This window comes from Magnolia sinica, chromosome 12, assembly GCF_029962835.1.
Source record: "Magnolia sinica isolate HGM2019 chromosome 12, MsV1, whole genome shotgun sequence".
NCBI lineage: Eukaryota > Viridiplantae > Streptophyta > Magnoliopsida > Magnoliales > Magnoliaceae > Magnolia > Magnolia sinica.
Window position 1 is genome coordinate 69,837,449 of NC_080584.1, and position 16,393 is coordinate 69,853,841.

At 40.2% G+C, this 16,393-nt stretch overlaps 1 protein-coding gene across 1 annotated transcript; it reads right to left on the reverse strand.

Moving 5' to 3' along the window:
• Positions 1-524: 524 nt before the first annotated feature.
• LOC131220617 (small ribosomal subunit protein uS9-like) lies at positions 525-8,020 on the reverse strand. Its single transcript, XM_058215434.1, has 2 exons — positions 8,011-8,020; positions 525-1,244 (listed from the first exon to the last, which is right to left on the reverse strand). Exon 2 carries the CDS (start codon positions 1,183-1,185, stop codon positions 667-669), a length of 519 nt encoding a protein of 172 aa, XP_058071417.1. The 5' UTR covers positions 1,186-1,244; positions 8,011-8,020; the 3' UTR covers positions 525-666.
• Between the last annotated feature and the right edge of the window lie 8,373 nt (positions 8,021-16,393).

Below are 16,393 nucleotides of genomic sequence, written 5' to 3' on the forward strand. Positions count from 1 at the left end.
AGGCCGGTGAGGAAGACTTGGCCGAGATCGGTTGGCAAGGAAGACAGTCGAAGCCGAGTCGGTCGGCAGTGCTGGGTGGAGGAAGAAGAATTTCTTTGCTGGGCGCCGGTGAGGAAGACGTGGCCGGGAGGCTGCCGAGATCGATTGGCAAGTAAGACAAGTCAACGCCAAGTCGGTCGGCAGCGCTGGGTTGTCGAGGAAGACGAGAGGAATCCCCCGGCCCTCCCTCTACCTGGCTTTTGAGCCTTCCGGTCTCCCGACGTGATCGGCAAGGAAGACGAGGCGAGGCTGCAGAGTTGTTGGCATTTTCTTCCCCACAGGCTCTCGACATAAGCAGAAACAATTTCAGGCCATCTAGGCCTTTCTTTTTCTTTTTTTTTTTTTAAAAAGTTATTTTAAGTTCTCGATTTTTGGAGCGTTTGGCATTACCACGAGGCTAATTTGATCAAAATCCCTTTTTTTATTTTTATTTTTATTTTTTTTACTACGCTAGGGAAATGAGTTGGAGCCAAGTCGGTTTTTTTTTTTTTCTATCCAATTCCAAAAACAATCATAATATCTCGCATTCAGATATAAAATAAAAGACTCTTAAAAGTTGAAACCACTGAAACGATAATACGAAAATCTCCCAAAATTACTAGCAGAATTCTAATGTCATATCCAAAATCAAGAGAGCAGAAGAAGAACGCAACAAGAGAAGAGAAGAGGAAGACACCTCCATCTATCCCTTCCTTCTCCTTTTCTGCTTCTACCGGTAAGACTTCCGGAATCGAGCCCTACCGCGGCGACACTGAACTTCTTGGGCTCGCAGCGCCTGCGATCAGCAACGAGGAGCGTCCTATCATACCTGACGAAGATGTCCTTGATTTGCTTCTTGGATTGCTCGTCTACGTACTTCCATAAGTAGGCCACCAGGGCTTTGGCAATGCTCTGACGGATGGCATAGATCTGAGAGGTGCGGCCCCCACCCCTGACCCGCATCCTCATGTCAACGCCCGAGAAGCACTGCCTGCCGAGGAGGAGGATCGGCTCATAAGCCTTGTAGCGGAGGATCTCCAGTTCTACGAGCTCAATCGGGCAGCCGTTGATCTTGATCAGACCCCTCCCGCGCTTGCAGTGGATGAGCGCCACTGTGGTCTTCTTGCGCCCGAAGCATTGTACGGACTCAATAGCTGGTGTAGCCATTGATTGCTGTGACTTCTCTTCCTTTCTCTTCTTTCACACTCACTCTCTAAACCCAAACCCTAACCCCAAAAATCAAGAAGCGAGAGTTTGAGTCGGTTGGCAGGGATGGGTCCGTCGATGTTGAGAAAGCCAAATTGAAGAGAGGAAGAAGAATATCCTTGTTGGATTTATATTTTTTAAAAAAAAAAGAGGAAAAAAATTTCTCTCTTAATACCATAAAAATCTTTTAAATATGAAGAACTGATCACACGTTGGATCTCATCGACTCATTGCATTTTATAAATAGAGTAAGGATATACTTATGATTATAGAAAATTGTATGATTGGCAAATTCAGATTTGATTGTCTATAATCTTTCTAAAGTTACTTTTATTGTATAAATAGAGTGGTAAATTAAAGGAAAAATAAATACAGAAAAAGTGAAGAAATTCTTCTCTTATATGAACTTTCTTCTGTGGTTGAACCTGTGGGGCTGGTGCGAACCTCAATGGCAGCATATGCTGAATTGATGAGCAGTGTATACTGTGAATGTTGTCTGTATTGGTGTATGCAATGTTGATGCATGGTGTAAAAAGTGTTTTTGCTGGGGCATGTTGGCGGGAAATGCTTATGGCATTATGGTTGATGCTGTGTATGATTCTCTATTCAGAGAAATGGGTGTTTTTGGGCCTGCATGCTGCTGGGAGGTATTGGTGAGCTGCAGTGGATGGGTGGTCTGTTTGAAATCATAAGGATGCTCCTTTCAGCATTGAAGGGAATGGTATTTGAATGTATGCATAGTAGAATCTAATTTTGCTTTGAGGGATATGGTTGCCATTCTGGTTGTGTGCGATCGCTGCTGGGCATCTCTTATAGCTCTGATCTGTTATGCCCGCTCTAAGTCAGGTGGGGGTTGGTTCGCTACCATGCTTCCATTACTTTGTGAAGTCTTGAGCTGTTGGCTGATTCTAGTCCTTTTGGCAAGGCTCCTTGTCTTTTGGTCTGTAAATTCTCTTTAGTTTGTGTTATAAGTCAGTTTATATGATAGGTGAGGCTGGATTCTTTTTGCGTTACCCACCTGAATTCATGTACAATCTCATTCTTATCACAGGTGGTGAGTTCTCACCTTTCTGAAAAAAAAAAAAAAAGAATTTTCTTTTATATCTGTTTTTATCTTTGAAGTTTAGCCATGATCAGTTGAGAGGATGAAAATAAAAGAAAACTTAATCTGCTTCTTGCATTGTGCAGGTTAGCTGAAGATCATATGCATGTTATGAAATAGTAAGGTAATGGGTTATGGAAGAATTATAAAGTCTACAGGAGCTGGATCTGGAGGAACTGATTTGAGATAGCTATTCAAGGGATAGGGAACGTGGGAAAGCTTCCATAAACTAAGATAAATTACTAGTGGTTGTCATAAGTATGTTAAGGAGAGTTGTTCGGGGCTGATAAATGGAAGTTATCATATAAATGTAAATACGAAGTAGGTGTAAGATCTGAGTTTCATGTAGAAGATCTTAAAAATGTGTATGTCACCTGATACATGGATTATAGCATGACATATATATGCATCTACCCATGGTTGTGTATAGATTTCAAAAGGATTATATTTGTCAAAATGGTTTGATGCTTTCTTGGTAGAAAAACATGTAAAGATTTTCCACGCAGAAGAGAGAGAGAGAGAGAGAGAGAGAGAGAGAGAGAGAGCAGAAATGAATTGGTAGTGTGGGGAGAAAAAAAAAAGAGGGAAGGTTTATTAGTTTTGGTTTTAGTAGCTGCTAGTGGAGATTGGAGATATCATGAAGGTTATCATGGTGGGGCCCACCACTCTCTGTAACAAGAAGTTCGAATCTTTGAAACTGCACCTTTTGGCCACATTTGAAGATTTTTGCAAATGGAGCGAAATAAAAGTTCAAGAAAATGATTTTTTTTTTTTTTTAAATAAAAATAAAAATGGTTTGATGCTTGCGAGGCTGTCTATGAATTGTGCATGGCAAGTAAAATGCAACTACGAGTGCTATAACTTACAGTGACACGAGGGTATTAGATCATTTCTTTATTTTTATTAATCTTTCATCTTTGTTCTCTCTCTCTCTATATATACATATCCTCTTATTATGTGTTGATCGAGCACTACAACTTAGGTTGCTTGCATGGCTGTTTTGAAATATGATCTGCCGTTCTTCTTTTACCGCTGCAGTTTAATTTTTTTTGTCTGAAAATGAGAACAATTTCATTCTAGCTTCTTCAAGTTCACATGAAAAATCGCCCCAGAGAGGGAGAGAAAGAGAGAGAAAGAGAGAGAAAACAATGCATACAGAAAGAGTTAGAATGGAGGAGATCTTCCGTGGGGGGCGAACGGGAATTTCTACTTACTAAGATCTTGGGTGCGGGAAGAATTGCGCACCAGCCGTGAAAGCATTGAGAGGAGTTGGATAGAAAGACAAGGGATCGAGCATTGCAGCTGCAGCAGCACTTGTTGTCATAGCAGCGAGAGAGGGAGCAGTAGCAGCTGTGGCAGCAGCAATGAGATTCCGGGAAGGAGAAGAAGAAGTCTCACCGGCAGGGGCGTAATGCTGGTTGTCGGGTCCTTAATACTATAGGATTCCCTTGAAGACATGGCCACCGATGCTGACGGCCGTCTGTTATGCGTACTGATCTTCTGGATCGTCCAATGCACTAACACGGACGCAGCGGAAGAGGGCCGGAGAATTCACTTCTGCCGGGAAATGGCCAACTTCCCGGGGCTCCTGGCTCATACGTTGTTTCAACATTGAGACTACTTATAGAGTGCCCATGTAGTGTGGGTGGGCGGGTGCGTGAGTGTGTGGGGTGTGCGGGTGTGTGTTAAAAATAATAATTGACAGCTAGCTTATGCTTCGTACAATATTAGGGTGGGCCACCATGAGCAAATGATCATTTCTTTTGCTGAGCCGACATGTTCGGGAGGAAGTAGATTGCCTGTGACCCTTATGTGGGACTCAGAGATATGTCCATGACAAATCCGCTTTGTCCATCTGTTTTGAAAGACCACGGTAGGACAGAAATCTAAAAATTAGCCAGATCCAAAACTCAGGTGGACCACACCAAAAGAAACAGTAGAAATGGAAATGTTTACTGTTGAACCATGATGTTTATATGCTATCCAAACTGTTCATTGGTTATGATCACTCAGATAAAATGTGGGCACAAATGTCATCATGATATAAAACTTAATTCCCACCGTTTCGTGTGGTATGGCCCACATGAGATTTGGATCTGTTTGATTTTTAGATCTGTTGTGTTCTACTAAACAGATGAAAAGAGTGGATTTGGTACGGACCTCTGTGGCCTCAAAAATATCCGGGCACAAGAATATCTGCGGTCAAAGGCGACCCCTTTTCGTTTGCGATGCTCATGTAAGAAGTACCAATCTCCGTTCCCACCATAGGCGCGAGTATTATTAATTTATTTATATATATATATATATATATATATATATATATATATATATATATATATATATATATATATATAACTTCAGCAGTTAGATGGATATATAATAAACAAACATTTACGTGGGCCTGAGGAAGTTTTCAGTGGTGGTCGTTCAATTACCACTGTTTTCTTTGGATATAAGATTAATTTATAACAGCCTCATTTTTAGGATCATGCCCCCCAAATGATATGGAAAAATGGATGGATGGCATAGATAAATTATGTGGGTCCTACATGGCACTGACCAATAACCACGTCCCTATAAACATGCAATCTGCATGCAACGTCTGGTTACCTATTTAATTCTTATTAAGCAACCTCCTTAATTGGGGGCTATTTTCATTATTTTAGGAAAAATCATTCTTTGCATTTATGGACATTAATTAGAGAAAAATAAGAGAAGGTAACTTTTTGACAACAACTTGATCAATGAGATAGCATAGCTGAAACTTAATGGAAAATGTTACTGGAATGTAATTATTATACTAATGAGGTACTGGTCCTTAACATTCCCTCAAAATGTAACCCAAGCAGATGGAATGATAATTGTATGGAATATCTAGGTAGCTTTTGAAAAAGGTATCAGAATGTAAACTACATATTAATCACATATTAATCACCTAGTTTCTTTTAAAATTTTCTAAAAGCCATGGAAAAAGGAAACAATTTCCTCCCTTAATCTGTTGTTCTCTTTTTCCATGCCCCACCAAAGTTTTGGATTAGGGCGAAAGTTGGGCCTTAGAAGTTTCATGGGTATTGCATCATTTGGACTGTTTAGATTCTTACGCTCGTATCATGGGAGATGAGTTCTGAAAAAGTTCTCACAAGTTCCAGTAGGCTGGTGAGCTTCCTCTATTACGACTGACCCATTGTCAAAATCTCTTTCACTAGGTAAGGCTGGTTTTTCATCCACATGTTTAATATTAGGCCACTAACCTATAGTCAAAATCTCTTTCACTAGGAATTTGTTTCTCGAAAAGATTCACATCCTCTTTTAAAGCTCCAAGCCAAACAACCATAAATAAAAGAAAATGGTTTACACCCAGCTAGCTAGGGATGAGATCTTACCTAACAGCTACCATAGTATTTTCATAGCCATCCAACTCACTTCACCATGAAATGAGATGCTACTTGATTGAGAAGGCTAAACTATGGAAAACAATGAAAAACACTGAAAATTTCCAAATTCAATGATAACTTGCTTGATGGTTGGATTAGCTTGATTTTTAGAGCATCCTATTTCATAATAGATTATGCCACATTAGGTTTTTTTTTTTTCTCATACATGCACTCCATATAGGCACTCTAACCCATGACCTGAGATTAGAGCCACTTCATTTTTGCACTCATACACATGAGATGTCACTGCCCATAAGGACAGGAACATGGTCAGCACTGGCAGACTTGAAAACAATTTGATCTGTAGCCATTTTCTAAACTGAAATTAAGATATAATTGCAATGATGTAGAAAGTTGGGATTATATGCAGGGCTGGAAATGGGCCAGTCTTGGTCGGGTCAGGGTCAGCTGAGCCGATCCCAATTATTATTCAGGCATAAAATTCAAAGTCCCAGTTGCAGTTCATTAGTATTCTGGCATTTGATTTTAGATCCAACCATGGCCGTTGAAATCACAAAAGGCCAGTTCTCACTTATTTATTAATCGGGCTTCAACATTAGGACTGTACCCTTCCGTTCATTCTTCACCTAGTCCAGGTACAATGCCGCTATATATATATATATATATATATATATATATATATATATCTATATATATATATATATATATATATATATATAGGTGTGTGGTACTATGAGGTGGACCACATGGGAACTTCCCATGAGGTCGAGACGTGTGGGCCCACCATGATTTGTGTCAAACATCAACTCCATCAGTGAGATACATCATTCCATGGTGGGACACGGGCTTAAAAATCAAGTCAATTCACGATTTATGTGGGCCACAACACATACAACAGTTGAGAAGGATTACCCTTCTATTAAAACATTCATAATTATTTATTGGGATCACTAAGATGTGGTTCACAAATTCAACCCATCCATTGGGTGTGTACCACTTGAATGAGGGGTCAAACCAAGTTTAAGCTGCATCCATAACTCAGGTGAGCTCCACCAAGTGTTGTTATATGATTTAGGCATGTCTTTACATGATTTTAAATGATATGGCCCACTTGAATTCTGTAGACGGCTGATTTTTGGTATACCCTGCAACCTAAAGGGAACCCATCAAATGCACAGTGTTTATGTTTGACACACATCATGGTGGGGCCCACACAGCTCGACCTTGTCGACCTTATAGTATTATATATATATATAGTACAAGTGGGGCCCATGGTTCCATGATCCCAGTGATTGATCTTGTATGCACAAGGGAGGATGACAGATACACTAAGGGGGTATTTGGCGCATGGGAATGGATGGGAATAAGTGGGAGTGGGTTTGTGAAATCCTTGGATTTTATGTTGCGACTGTTTGGGATTGTCGAAAGAAGTGGGTTTGCGGTGTTTCTTGGAAGCAGCGCCTGGTCGATAAAATTGGCAAATCCTTTCTTGGAGGCAAATCCTTCCTTGACTTATAGGGTTTCTTGAAAGCATCCCATGCCATTCAAACAGCATGACACAAGATCCTATAGAATTACAAAACCCATGGAATTGCAAGACAATTCCCTGACAAAGCCATAATTACTGTTTTTTGAATCCCATCTCACCTTATCCATCCTAATGTCATGCGCCATTGTATTGGGAAGGATTAGGTGGGATGAGATTCAAAAAATATAATTATTATATATGACAAGGATTGTCCCCTATTACGATAGAATAAGCTTAATTCCATGCTACCTTTGTAATATGGTGGGATTCACTCTTTGAATTATTGTACATTGAATAGATATACTCACCATCATTTGAAACTATTGAGAATAACACATGTGTTATATCCAAACTATTCACCTGTTTTGTAACATCATTTTATGGAATGGACCTAAAAATGAGGCGGATCCAAAACTTATGTGGCCCCATAGAAGTTTTCAGCGATGGGTGTTCAATCCCCATTGCTTTATGTGGTGGGGTTCACTTGATCTTTAGATCTACCTGATTTTTTTTGGCCCGCGCTCTAAAATGATCTCGAAAAATGGGTGGACGGTGTGGATATAGCCCACACATCATGGCGGGACCTACACAACTTGCTAACATTGAGTGGAACTGGGACGGCCATCTAATCTAATTTCAAACTTTCTCACTCTTCCCAAACATTGAGTAGAAATGGTACGGGACAAATGCAATTCCATCCCACCTAATCTCATCCAATAGGATGCGTCCTAATCTCATCCAATAGGATGCGTCAAACGCACCCTAAAAATCTCTAGATTCAAAGAATCTTAATCCCTCGATGTGTGGTCATCATATAGTTCCATCTCCGTACCATTGCAGAGTGCGACGATTTCCCTCCAAGACTGGTCTACGTGTCTTTTTGTCTTTTTGTAGCCCACGTGTGTCATGGATGTTGGAGGAAGCCTCCCTAGTCAATGAAAAAGAAAATTGATTCCTTGGACTTTAGCACATTGGCTGAGTGTGATGGATGATGAGGGATACCCTTTACTTAGAACACGTGCGCTTCTGACTATTGGAATCACCGTCCAGCAAAGACACCAAAAGGGTACCTTTAACCCGGAACACATGTGGCGCTCTGTGTGCCCCGCGATGATATTTATGTGTTTAATCCATGCAGTCTGTCCATTTCACTAAATCATTTTAGGACATGATCAAGTCCAAAAATAAAAAAGATTTAACTCTCAGGTAGACCACATTGAAAGAAACAGTGGTGATGAACGCCGGCCATTAAAAACATCTTGTGGGCTACAAATTTTTTTATCAAGCTGATATTTGTTTTATTCCCTTCATCCACGTTTGTGTAACCTAATCAATAGGTTGGATGGTAAATAAACATTATGGTGGGCATTAAGGTGTGCCTTAGGAATGTCATTTAATCACCGCCTGGTCCACCTGAGATTTTGATCTGCCTCATTTTCTATCTGATGCCCTAAAATAATTAGGAAAAATGGATAGACAATAGATCATAGTGGCTCCCAGAGACTACTAACCAGTAGTCACGTCTAACTGCCTTTTTAATCTATGCAATCAACATTCATAGATTTTTTTTCCTTTTATAAATTTTTTATTATAATAACACACCCTTAATAATATTTACATCTAGGCACCTTTTTAATATGATTAACCAGCATCATTAGGTGGGAGCAATTTCATTATTTTAAGAAAAATCTTTCTTTCAATTGACGGAGCCTAGAGAACTGAGGGAAGTTTCCCATTTGACAGCAACTTAATTGAGTCCCTACTCATAGCTTAGTGGTATACTCATGGGAGTTTCAACACTAAGATCATGGTTTGGAGTACCCATTACGGTGTGTGTGGGTGTGTGCCCTAAAAAGAAAAGAAAAGAAAAAAACCAACTTATATAACAAAGTAATTAAATAAAATTTAATTAAAAAAGATACTGGATCTAAATATCATATTAATGATGTACAATTTTGCTAAATTTGCCAAAAATAATCCTATATCTTGGCACGGACAGGTGCTCTGAGTGGCTAAGCCCCAAAATGAGGCAGATCCAAGGCTCAAGCGGATGAAGCAACAGTGATAAGGACACATTCCGTTGAAATTCTCCTAGGGCCCACCATGATATATAGTTAAGTGCCATCCCACCTATTCACAAGGACACATGGACCTAGATGAAGGGAAAACACAAATATTAGCTTGATCCAAAACTTCTTCAGCTCTGGAGAAGTTTTCAATAGGTGGAGTTTAATCCCCACCGTGTGGTCCACTTGAGCCTTGAATCTATCTCAATTTTGGGCTTATACCCCAAAATGATATGGCAAAATAGATGGATGGTGAGAATATAAATTATTCATCATGGTCCCTCAAAGCTCCCACCTGTTCGCAGCTTGGGTGGGCGTAGGAGGCAATCCTCTTCCAATTAGCTAACTATCCAATTGTTAGGCATTATTGGATAGTTTAAAAATAAAATATCCAAAGATCCTATTTCAACAAATGTGTTTGTGAATAAGAGATAAGGCTTGTTCGACCAATATTCTTTTTGGAAGTACTAAACATCACAATTTAGTTATCTCAACTTAACAGCTAGCATGGGCACAAGGGTCCAACTCCATGGCTCAATGGTAGACAGACTTTGTTTCAACATTGATACTAGTTATCGAGTGACATGTGATGTGGGTGGGTGTGTTAAAAAAAATATAAATTGACACCTCATGTATGCTTGATACAATATGAAAGATGCACTGCAGTTTATGGTGGGCCACACACACCACACACTTACGCTAGTGGAATTTCACCACATACGGATACTAAAACCCTTGACCGGGTGTTGAAACTTTGGAGAGTCTACCACCCGAGCAAGAGTAAGGATCCATGCAATGTCTGGTTACCTATTTAATTCTTATTAAGCAAACTCCTTAATTGGGTGTTGTTTTCATTATTTTAGGAAAAATCATTCTTTGCATTTATGGACATTAGATAAAACTAAAGAAGGTACATTGTTGATAATAACTTGATTAATGAGGTACTTTAGTGGAAACTTAATTGAAAATGGTACTGGGGTGTAATTATTATACTAATGAGGTACTATTCCTTAACATTCCCTCAAAATGTAACCCAAGCAGTGGAATGATAATTGTATAGAATAGCTTGGTAGCTTTTTGAAAAAGGTATCGGAATGTAAACTACATATTAATTTGGTAGTTTCTTTTAAAATTCTCAAAAAAGGACTGGGAATCCAAAAGGGTCAGAAGTAGGGTTGTACATCGAGCCGAGTCGAGTCGAGGTAGGCCAATCTTGACTTGACTCGTCTGTGCCCTGCTCGAGTTTGAGCTTGAGCTTAACATTGGATCTTGGCTTTTTTGCTAAAGCTTTCGAGTCGAGCTTGAGTCAAGATAGTGGATCGAGTCGAGTCGAGTCCGTTCCCAACCTGGCCCAACCCAGAACCTAACCCGTCCCCACCCAACGCTCAACCCACACCAGACTCAAGCTAGGGTCGTTCCCAACCTGGCCCAACCCAGAACCTAACCCGTCCCCACCCAACGCTCAACCCACACCTGACTCAAGCTAGCACCCTACCCGACCCAACCTAGCGCCCAACCTAACCCAAATCAAATAGAAAATCAAGCATTTATTGATATAAAAAAATCATTCATGATAGAGGAAGGTAACTTACCTTTGTGGTGGGTGCCGAGAAAGAGAGTGACGGAGCTAGGACGAGTAGCCAAGTGCAGATGCTAACGCTGAGGCAGGTTGAGACGAACTGATGCTGGACGAGTGGCCGAGTGAGGATCAGGAGAGAGAGAGAGAGAGAGAGAGAGAGAGAGAGAGAGAGAGAGAGAGAGAGAGAGAGAGAGAGAGAGAGATTGATCAGGCGAGCGCAAGCAACAACAGGTTAGGTTAGGGAATGGGAGGAAAAGAGATATGAAAGGGACAGTCGAAAGGGAGTTAGGTATGGTTTTGTTTAAAATATATATATATATAATTAATATATATATATATATATATATATATATATATATATATATATATATATACATATATATATATATATATATATATATAATTAATATTTGAGCTCGAGCTTGAGCTTTGAGTCGAGTTGAATTCGATTCAAGTCGAGCTTCATTATATTCGAACTCAGTTCGTTTTCAAATCGAACTGGGTTATATGGAGCTTGACTCGTCCCGAGTCATCCTTCAAGCCAAGTCAATCCAAGCTAACTCGAGCCAAGTCGAGTGAGCTTTTCGAGCTAGCTCGACTCGTGTACAATTCTAGTAAACCACATACATATAGGGGAGCAGATTAGGTGTGGCGTGAGCTCACCCAAAACAGTGTGCCTTGATTGTGAGGCCCACCTTGATGTATGCATTGTATATTTATGCTGCCCATCCATTTTGCCAGCTCATTTAGGCCATGATCCCCAAAAAATGAACCAGATTCAAATGTCAGGTGGACCACGTACACCATGTGAAACAGTGGTGATTGACCATTAAAAACTTCTTGTTAGCCACAAAAGTTTTCGCCCAAGCTGATATCTGTTTTTTCCATTCCTCCTGGTCTGTGTGACCTTATCAACAGGTTGGATGGAAAATAAACGTTAGGATGGGCATTAAGGTGGGCCTAGGAAGTTTTTAATGTTGGGCATTCAATGACCACTGTTCCTTATGGTGTGGTCCACCTGAGATTAGAGCTACTTCACTTTTGCACTCATGCCCATGAGATGTCACTGCCCATAAAGGCAAGAATATGGTCAGCACTGGTAGACTTGAAAACAATTTGATCTGTGGCCATTTTCTAAACTGAAATTAAGCTAAATTTGCAATGATGTAGAAAGTTGGGATTATATGCAGGGCTGGAAATGGGCCGGTCTTGGCCGGGTCAGGGTCAGGGTCAGCTGAGCCGATCCCAATTATTATTTAGGCATAAAATTCAAAGTCCCAGTTGTAGTTCATTCAGTATTCAGGCATTTGATTTTAGATCCAACCATGGCCATTGAAATCACAAAAAGGCCAGTTCTCACTTATTTATTAATCAGGCTTCAAAATTAGGCCTGTACCCATCCAAGGGCCACTATTATAATCCTCAGCCCAAACCCAAAGACCAATGGGCCAGCCCTAATATTCAGATAAGCGGGCCACATCTCTGCACAGTATCCATGCCCTCTATTACGTTCGTCAGTGAAGAACAGGTACAATGCCGCTCATATATATATATATATATGGGAAAAGGTATTATGCGCTTGACCTCACGATAAGCTCCCGTGAGGTCGAGCTGTGTGGGCCCCACCGTGATGTGTGTCGACCATCAACACCGTGCATTTGATGGGTCCCCTCTAAATTATGGGATATCCCAAAAATCAGCCGTATACGGAACTCAGGTGGGCCATACCATCTAAAATCATGTGAAGACACCGTTAAAACATATAAAAGCACTTGGTGGGGCCCACCTGAGTTTTTAATGCTGCTGAAACTTGGTCTAAACCCTTATCCAAGTGGGACACACATAATGGATGGGTTGGATTTGCAAACCACATCTCGGTAGGCCCAAAAAACTGGTTATGAATGTTTTAATGGTGCATGGCCCCTCCCACTTCTGTATGTGGTGTGGCCCACACAAGTCACGGATTGACTTGATTTTTGATACCTAGGCCCACGATGGAATGGTGCATTTGACTAATGGGGTAGATGTTCAAAATGCATCACGGTGGGGCCCACACAGCTCGACCTCATGGGACGGACTCGTGAGGTCGAGCGCACAGTACCTTTTCCCTATATATATATATATATATATATATATATATATATATATATATGGTAAATGGTTCTATGCCGTAGACCTCGTGTCTTCTTCCTGTGAGTGACACGAAGTGGTTTTATATATTTTAGGCATGTCTTCAAATATTTTTTGATGGTATTTTTGAGATATCTCATGAACTGTAGAGGACCCATCAAATGCATGGTGTTGATGTTTGACATGTATCATGGTGGGGCCCACATAGTTGACCACTTAGTACCATTTCATATATATATATATGAAATGGTACGATGAGGTTGACCTATGTGTGGGCCTTACCGTGATGTGTGAACATTAACACCGTGCATTTGATGGGTCCCTTTAAATTATGAGATATCCTGAAAATCAGCCGTATACAGATCTCAGGTGGGCCATACCATCTAAAATCATATGAAGACATGGCTAAAACAAAGAAAAGCAGTTGATGGGGCCCACCTAAAATTTGGATGTGTCTGAAACTTGGTCTGACCCCTCATTCAAGTGGGACACACATAATGGATGAGTTGGATTTGTGAATCACATCTTGATGGGCCCAACAAATGATTATGAATGTTTTAATGGGAGGGTCACCCTTCTCAACTTTTGTATGTGGTGTGGCCCACACAAGTCATTGATTGAGTTGATTTTTAAGCCCAAAGCCCACCATGAAATGGTGCATCAGATTGATGGGGTAGATGTTTGACATACATCATGGTGGGGCCCACACAGCTCGACCTCATAGGAAGTTCCCATGAGGTCCACCTCATAGGACCATTTCTAGATTCAAAGTGCGTGGTTGATCTTGTATGCACGAGGGACGATGGCAGACACTAAAAATGTCTAGATTCAAAGACTCTTAACCCCTCCATAGGTGGTCACCAGATAGATAAAGCAACGGTTCACATTCAAACCAATAAAAGGGTCAGACATCATATAGCCACCATCATTTCAGAGCTTTTCGTTAGTTGGGAGATCTACGGTAAGGCCAATTGTATCAATGGTTTAGATTATTTAACGATGGCCCCACTTGTACAACTGCAAGGCGGAACGTTAAGGTGCTACATTTTAGTCCAAGCAGCATATGATACCTCATGCAGCATGATAGCAGATTTGGTGAGGCTGTAGAGCCCACCTTGATGTATGTGTCGTGTATCCACACCGTCCATCCGTTTTTCCAGATCACTTAGGGCATGAATCCAAAAATAAGGTAGATACAAATCTCGAGTGGACCAAACCACAGGAACAGTGGTGATTGAACGCCCACCGTTAAAATCTTCCCAGGGTCCACCGTAATGTATATTTTCAATCCAACCTGTTGATCAGGCCATGCAGACTTGGATGAAGGGAAAACATAATTATCAGCTTCATCCAAAACTTTATGATCCACAATAAGTTTTTAATGGTAGCCACTCAATCACCACTGTTTCGTGTGGTGTGGTCCATCTGAGATTTGGATCTACTTCATTTTTTAGCTCATGCCCAAAAACCTGTTCAAAAATCAGATGGACGGCATAGATATACAACACATATGTCAACGAAGACCCACAGGACTCAGCTTTTCTAAAGTTCGTATCCATGGGCACCTTTCCACACATGTCATGATCCCAGAATCTGAACGGTCCAAATGATGTGGCACCCATTGAAACTCTATTGCCACAATTTTTAGTCTGATCTAAAACTCTAGTGGGCAATAAAAAAGAGATGCAAATCAAGGGAGGAAACTTTTTCCTTTTTCTGTGGCCCACCAGAGTTTTGTAATAGGCCGAAGGTTGGTTTTGTGAGGTTTCAAGGGGTGCCACATCACGTGGACCGTTCGGATTCTCAGACCATGACACGTATGGAAAGGTGCATACGTAAAAAGGTGCGCAAGCATTCCTCCATTTAACCTTCAGATATCAGGAGCTGGGCTTTGTCCTCTTTGTACGTAGCTCCTGCCCGAGTTTAACCTATCAAAGTCCCCGCTAGAAACCTGCTTCTGAATTCAGGAATCTGGCGATGAATAATAATAATAATAATAATAATAATAATGTCTTACGTCCATCAATTATAAACCATCTCAGACACTACTTGAACATTCACAGGCGTTAATGATCTCAAACCACCGCCTACCGTTAAGTGGAGGCATTGGCACCTCACAATTTCAGCCAAAATCTTCTCAGGAACAATGTATCTTGACTGTAATCCGTTTTCATTTCAAGGTCAGTGTGTTTTGAAGATCATTAGATAATTCGAAATCATATTAATATAACTAATCTCATTCTATCATGCAATCATAAAAAGAATGAAATTAATTGAAATTCTGACAAGTGAGGCCCATGGTTTAGTGATATGGAACCATTGGTTGGTTGCATCTCATCTGATTTTAGTTAAAAGTATGTGTTGGCACTTTCTTTGGTTTGCTTTCTGTCACATGTGTGGTGTGTGCATGGACATGCCAAAATCGATAAATCGGCTTGATTCAAACCGGATCAGCTTTCGACACCAAGAGCCGAAATAGGCAGATACGTATAATCTGAACGTACATGAACAGATTCTAATAAGATCGGTCATTTACTCAGCCACTCGCAGAATTTTGTAATGATCATATGATTGTTGAAGGGTAGAGTTCTTCCTCTAAAGATGGGTGGCGCTTTGCATTTCAAAAAAATGACCTTTCGGAATACCAGTGTGATCAAACAAAAAGAAAAGCTCATAATTAGTTATTAGGAGCAATTGTAAAAATGCATCTCTCAAAAGAATTTCTTAACATTTGTAAAAATGCGTCTCTTGAAATAATTTCTTAATATTGGATAAGGTTCAAATTCAGCATATAAGCGTAGACTTGGATTACAATTAAGAACTAAGAATTACTGCTACTTATAAGATAACTAATATAAGGTAAATTGATAAATTTGATTTGATTAGTGTGTGATTGGTATTGGGTTCCTTCTCTGTAGATATTCTCTCATATTCATAGATTTTTGATGCACAACTTATTTTTCTAAATATTTCTATCATTACTCAAGTTGTTTTGGTAGTTGAGGAGTACTTCTTTGGATTATTTTCTTGTTACGTTTCTTTCTTTCAATTGTTCCTCTTCCCTCAACTCAAGCTTTGTTTCTCTCAGTCGCCATTCATTAATCAGCCTCATCTTCACGCTTAATCTTCTCTTGACCGTTCAATCAGTCGTACCATATGTAATTCCGTAAAAGATGCCCTAAACATCCTAAAAGATTTCACGCATGCTATATATCTCCTTGCCATGACACTTGTCATTTTCTTAATTGGCTTGGCCAAAATTAAGGTACAACAATATGTTTAGAGATTTTGGAAAGGATGAAAAATAGTATTGGCGAGAGATTAATTTAAATAAACTATGATCTCTATTACATATTGATAACTAGGGCT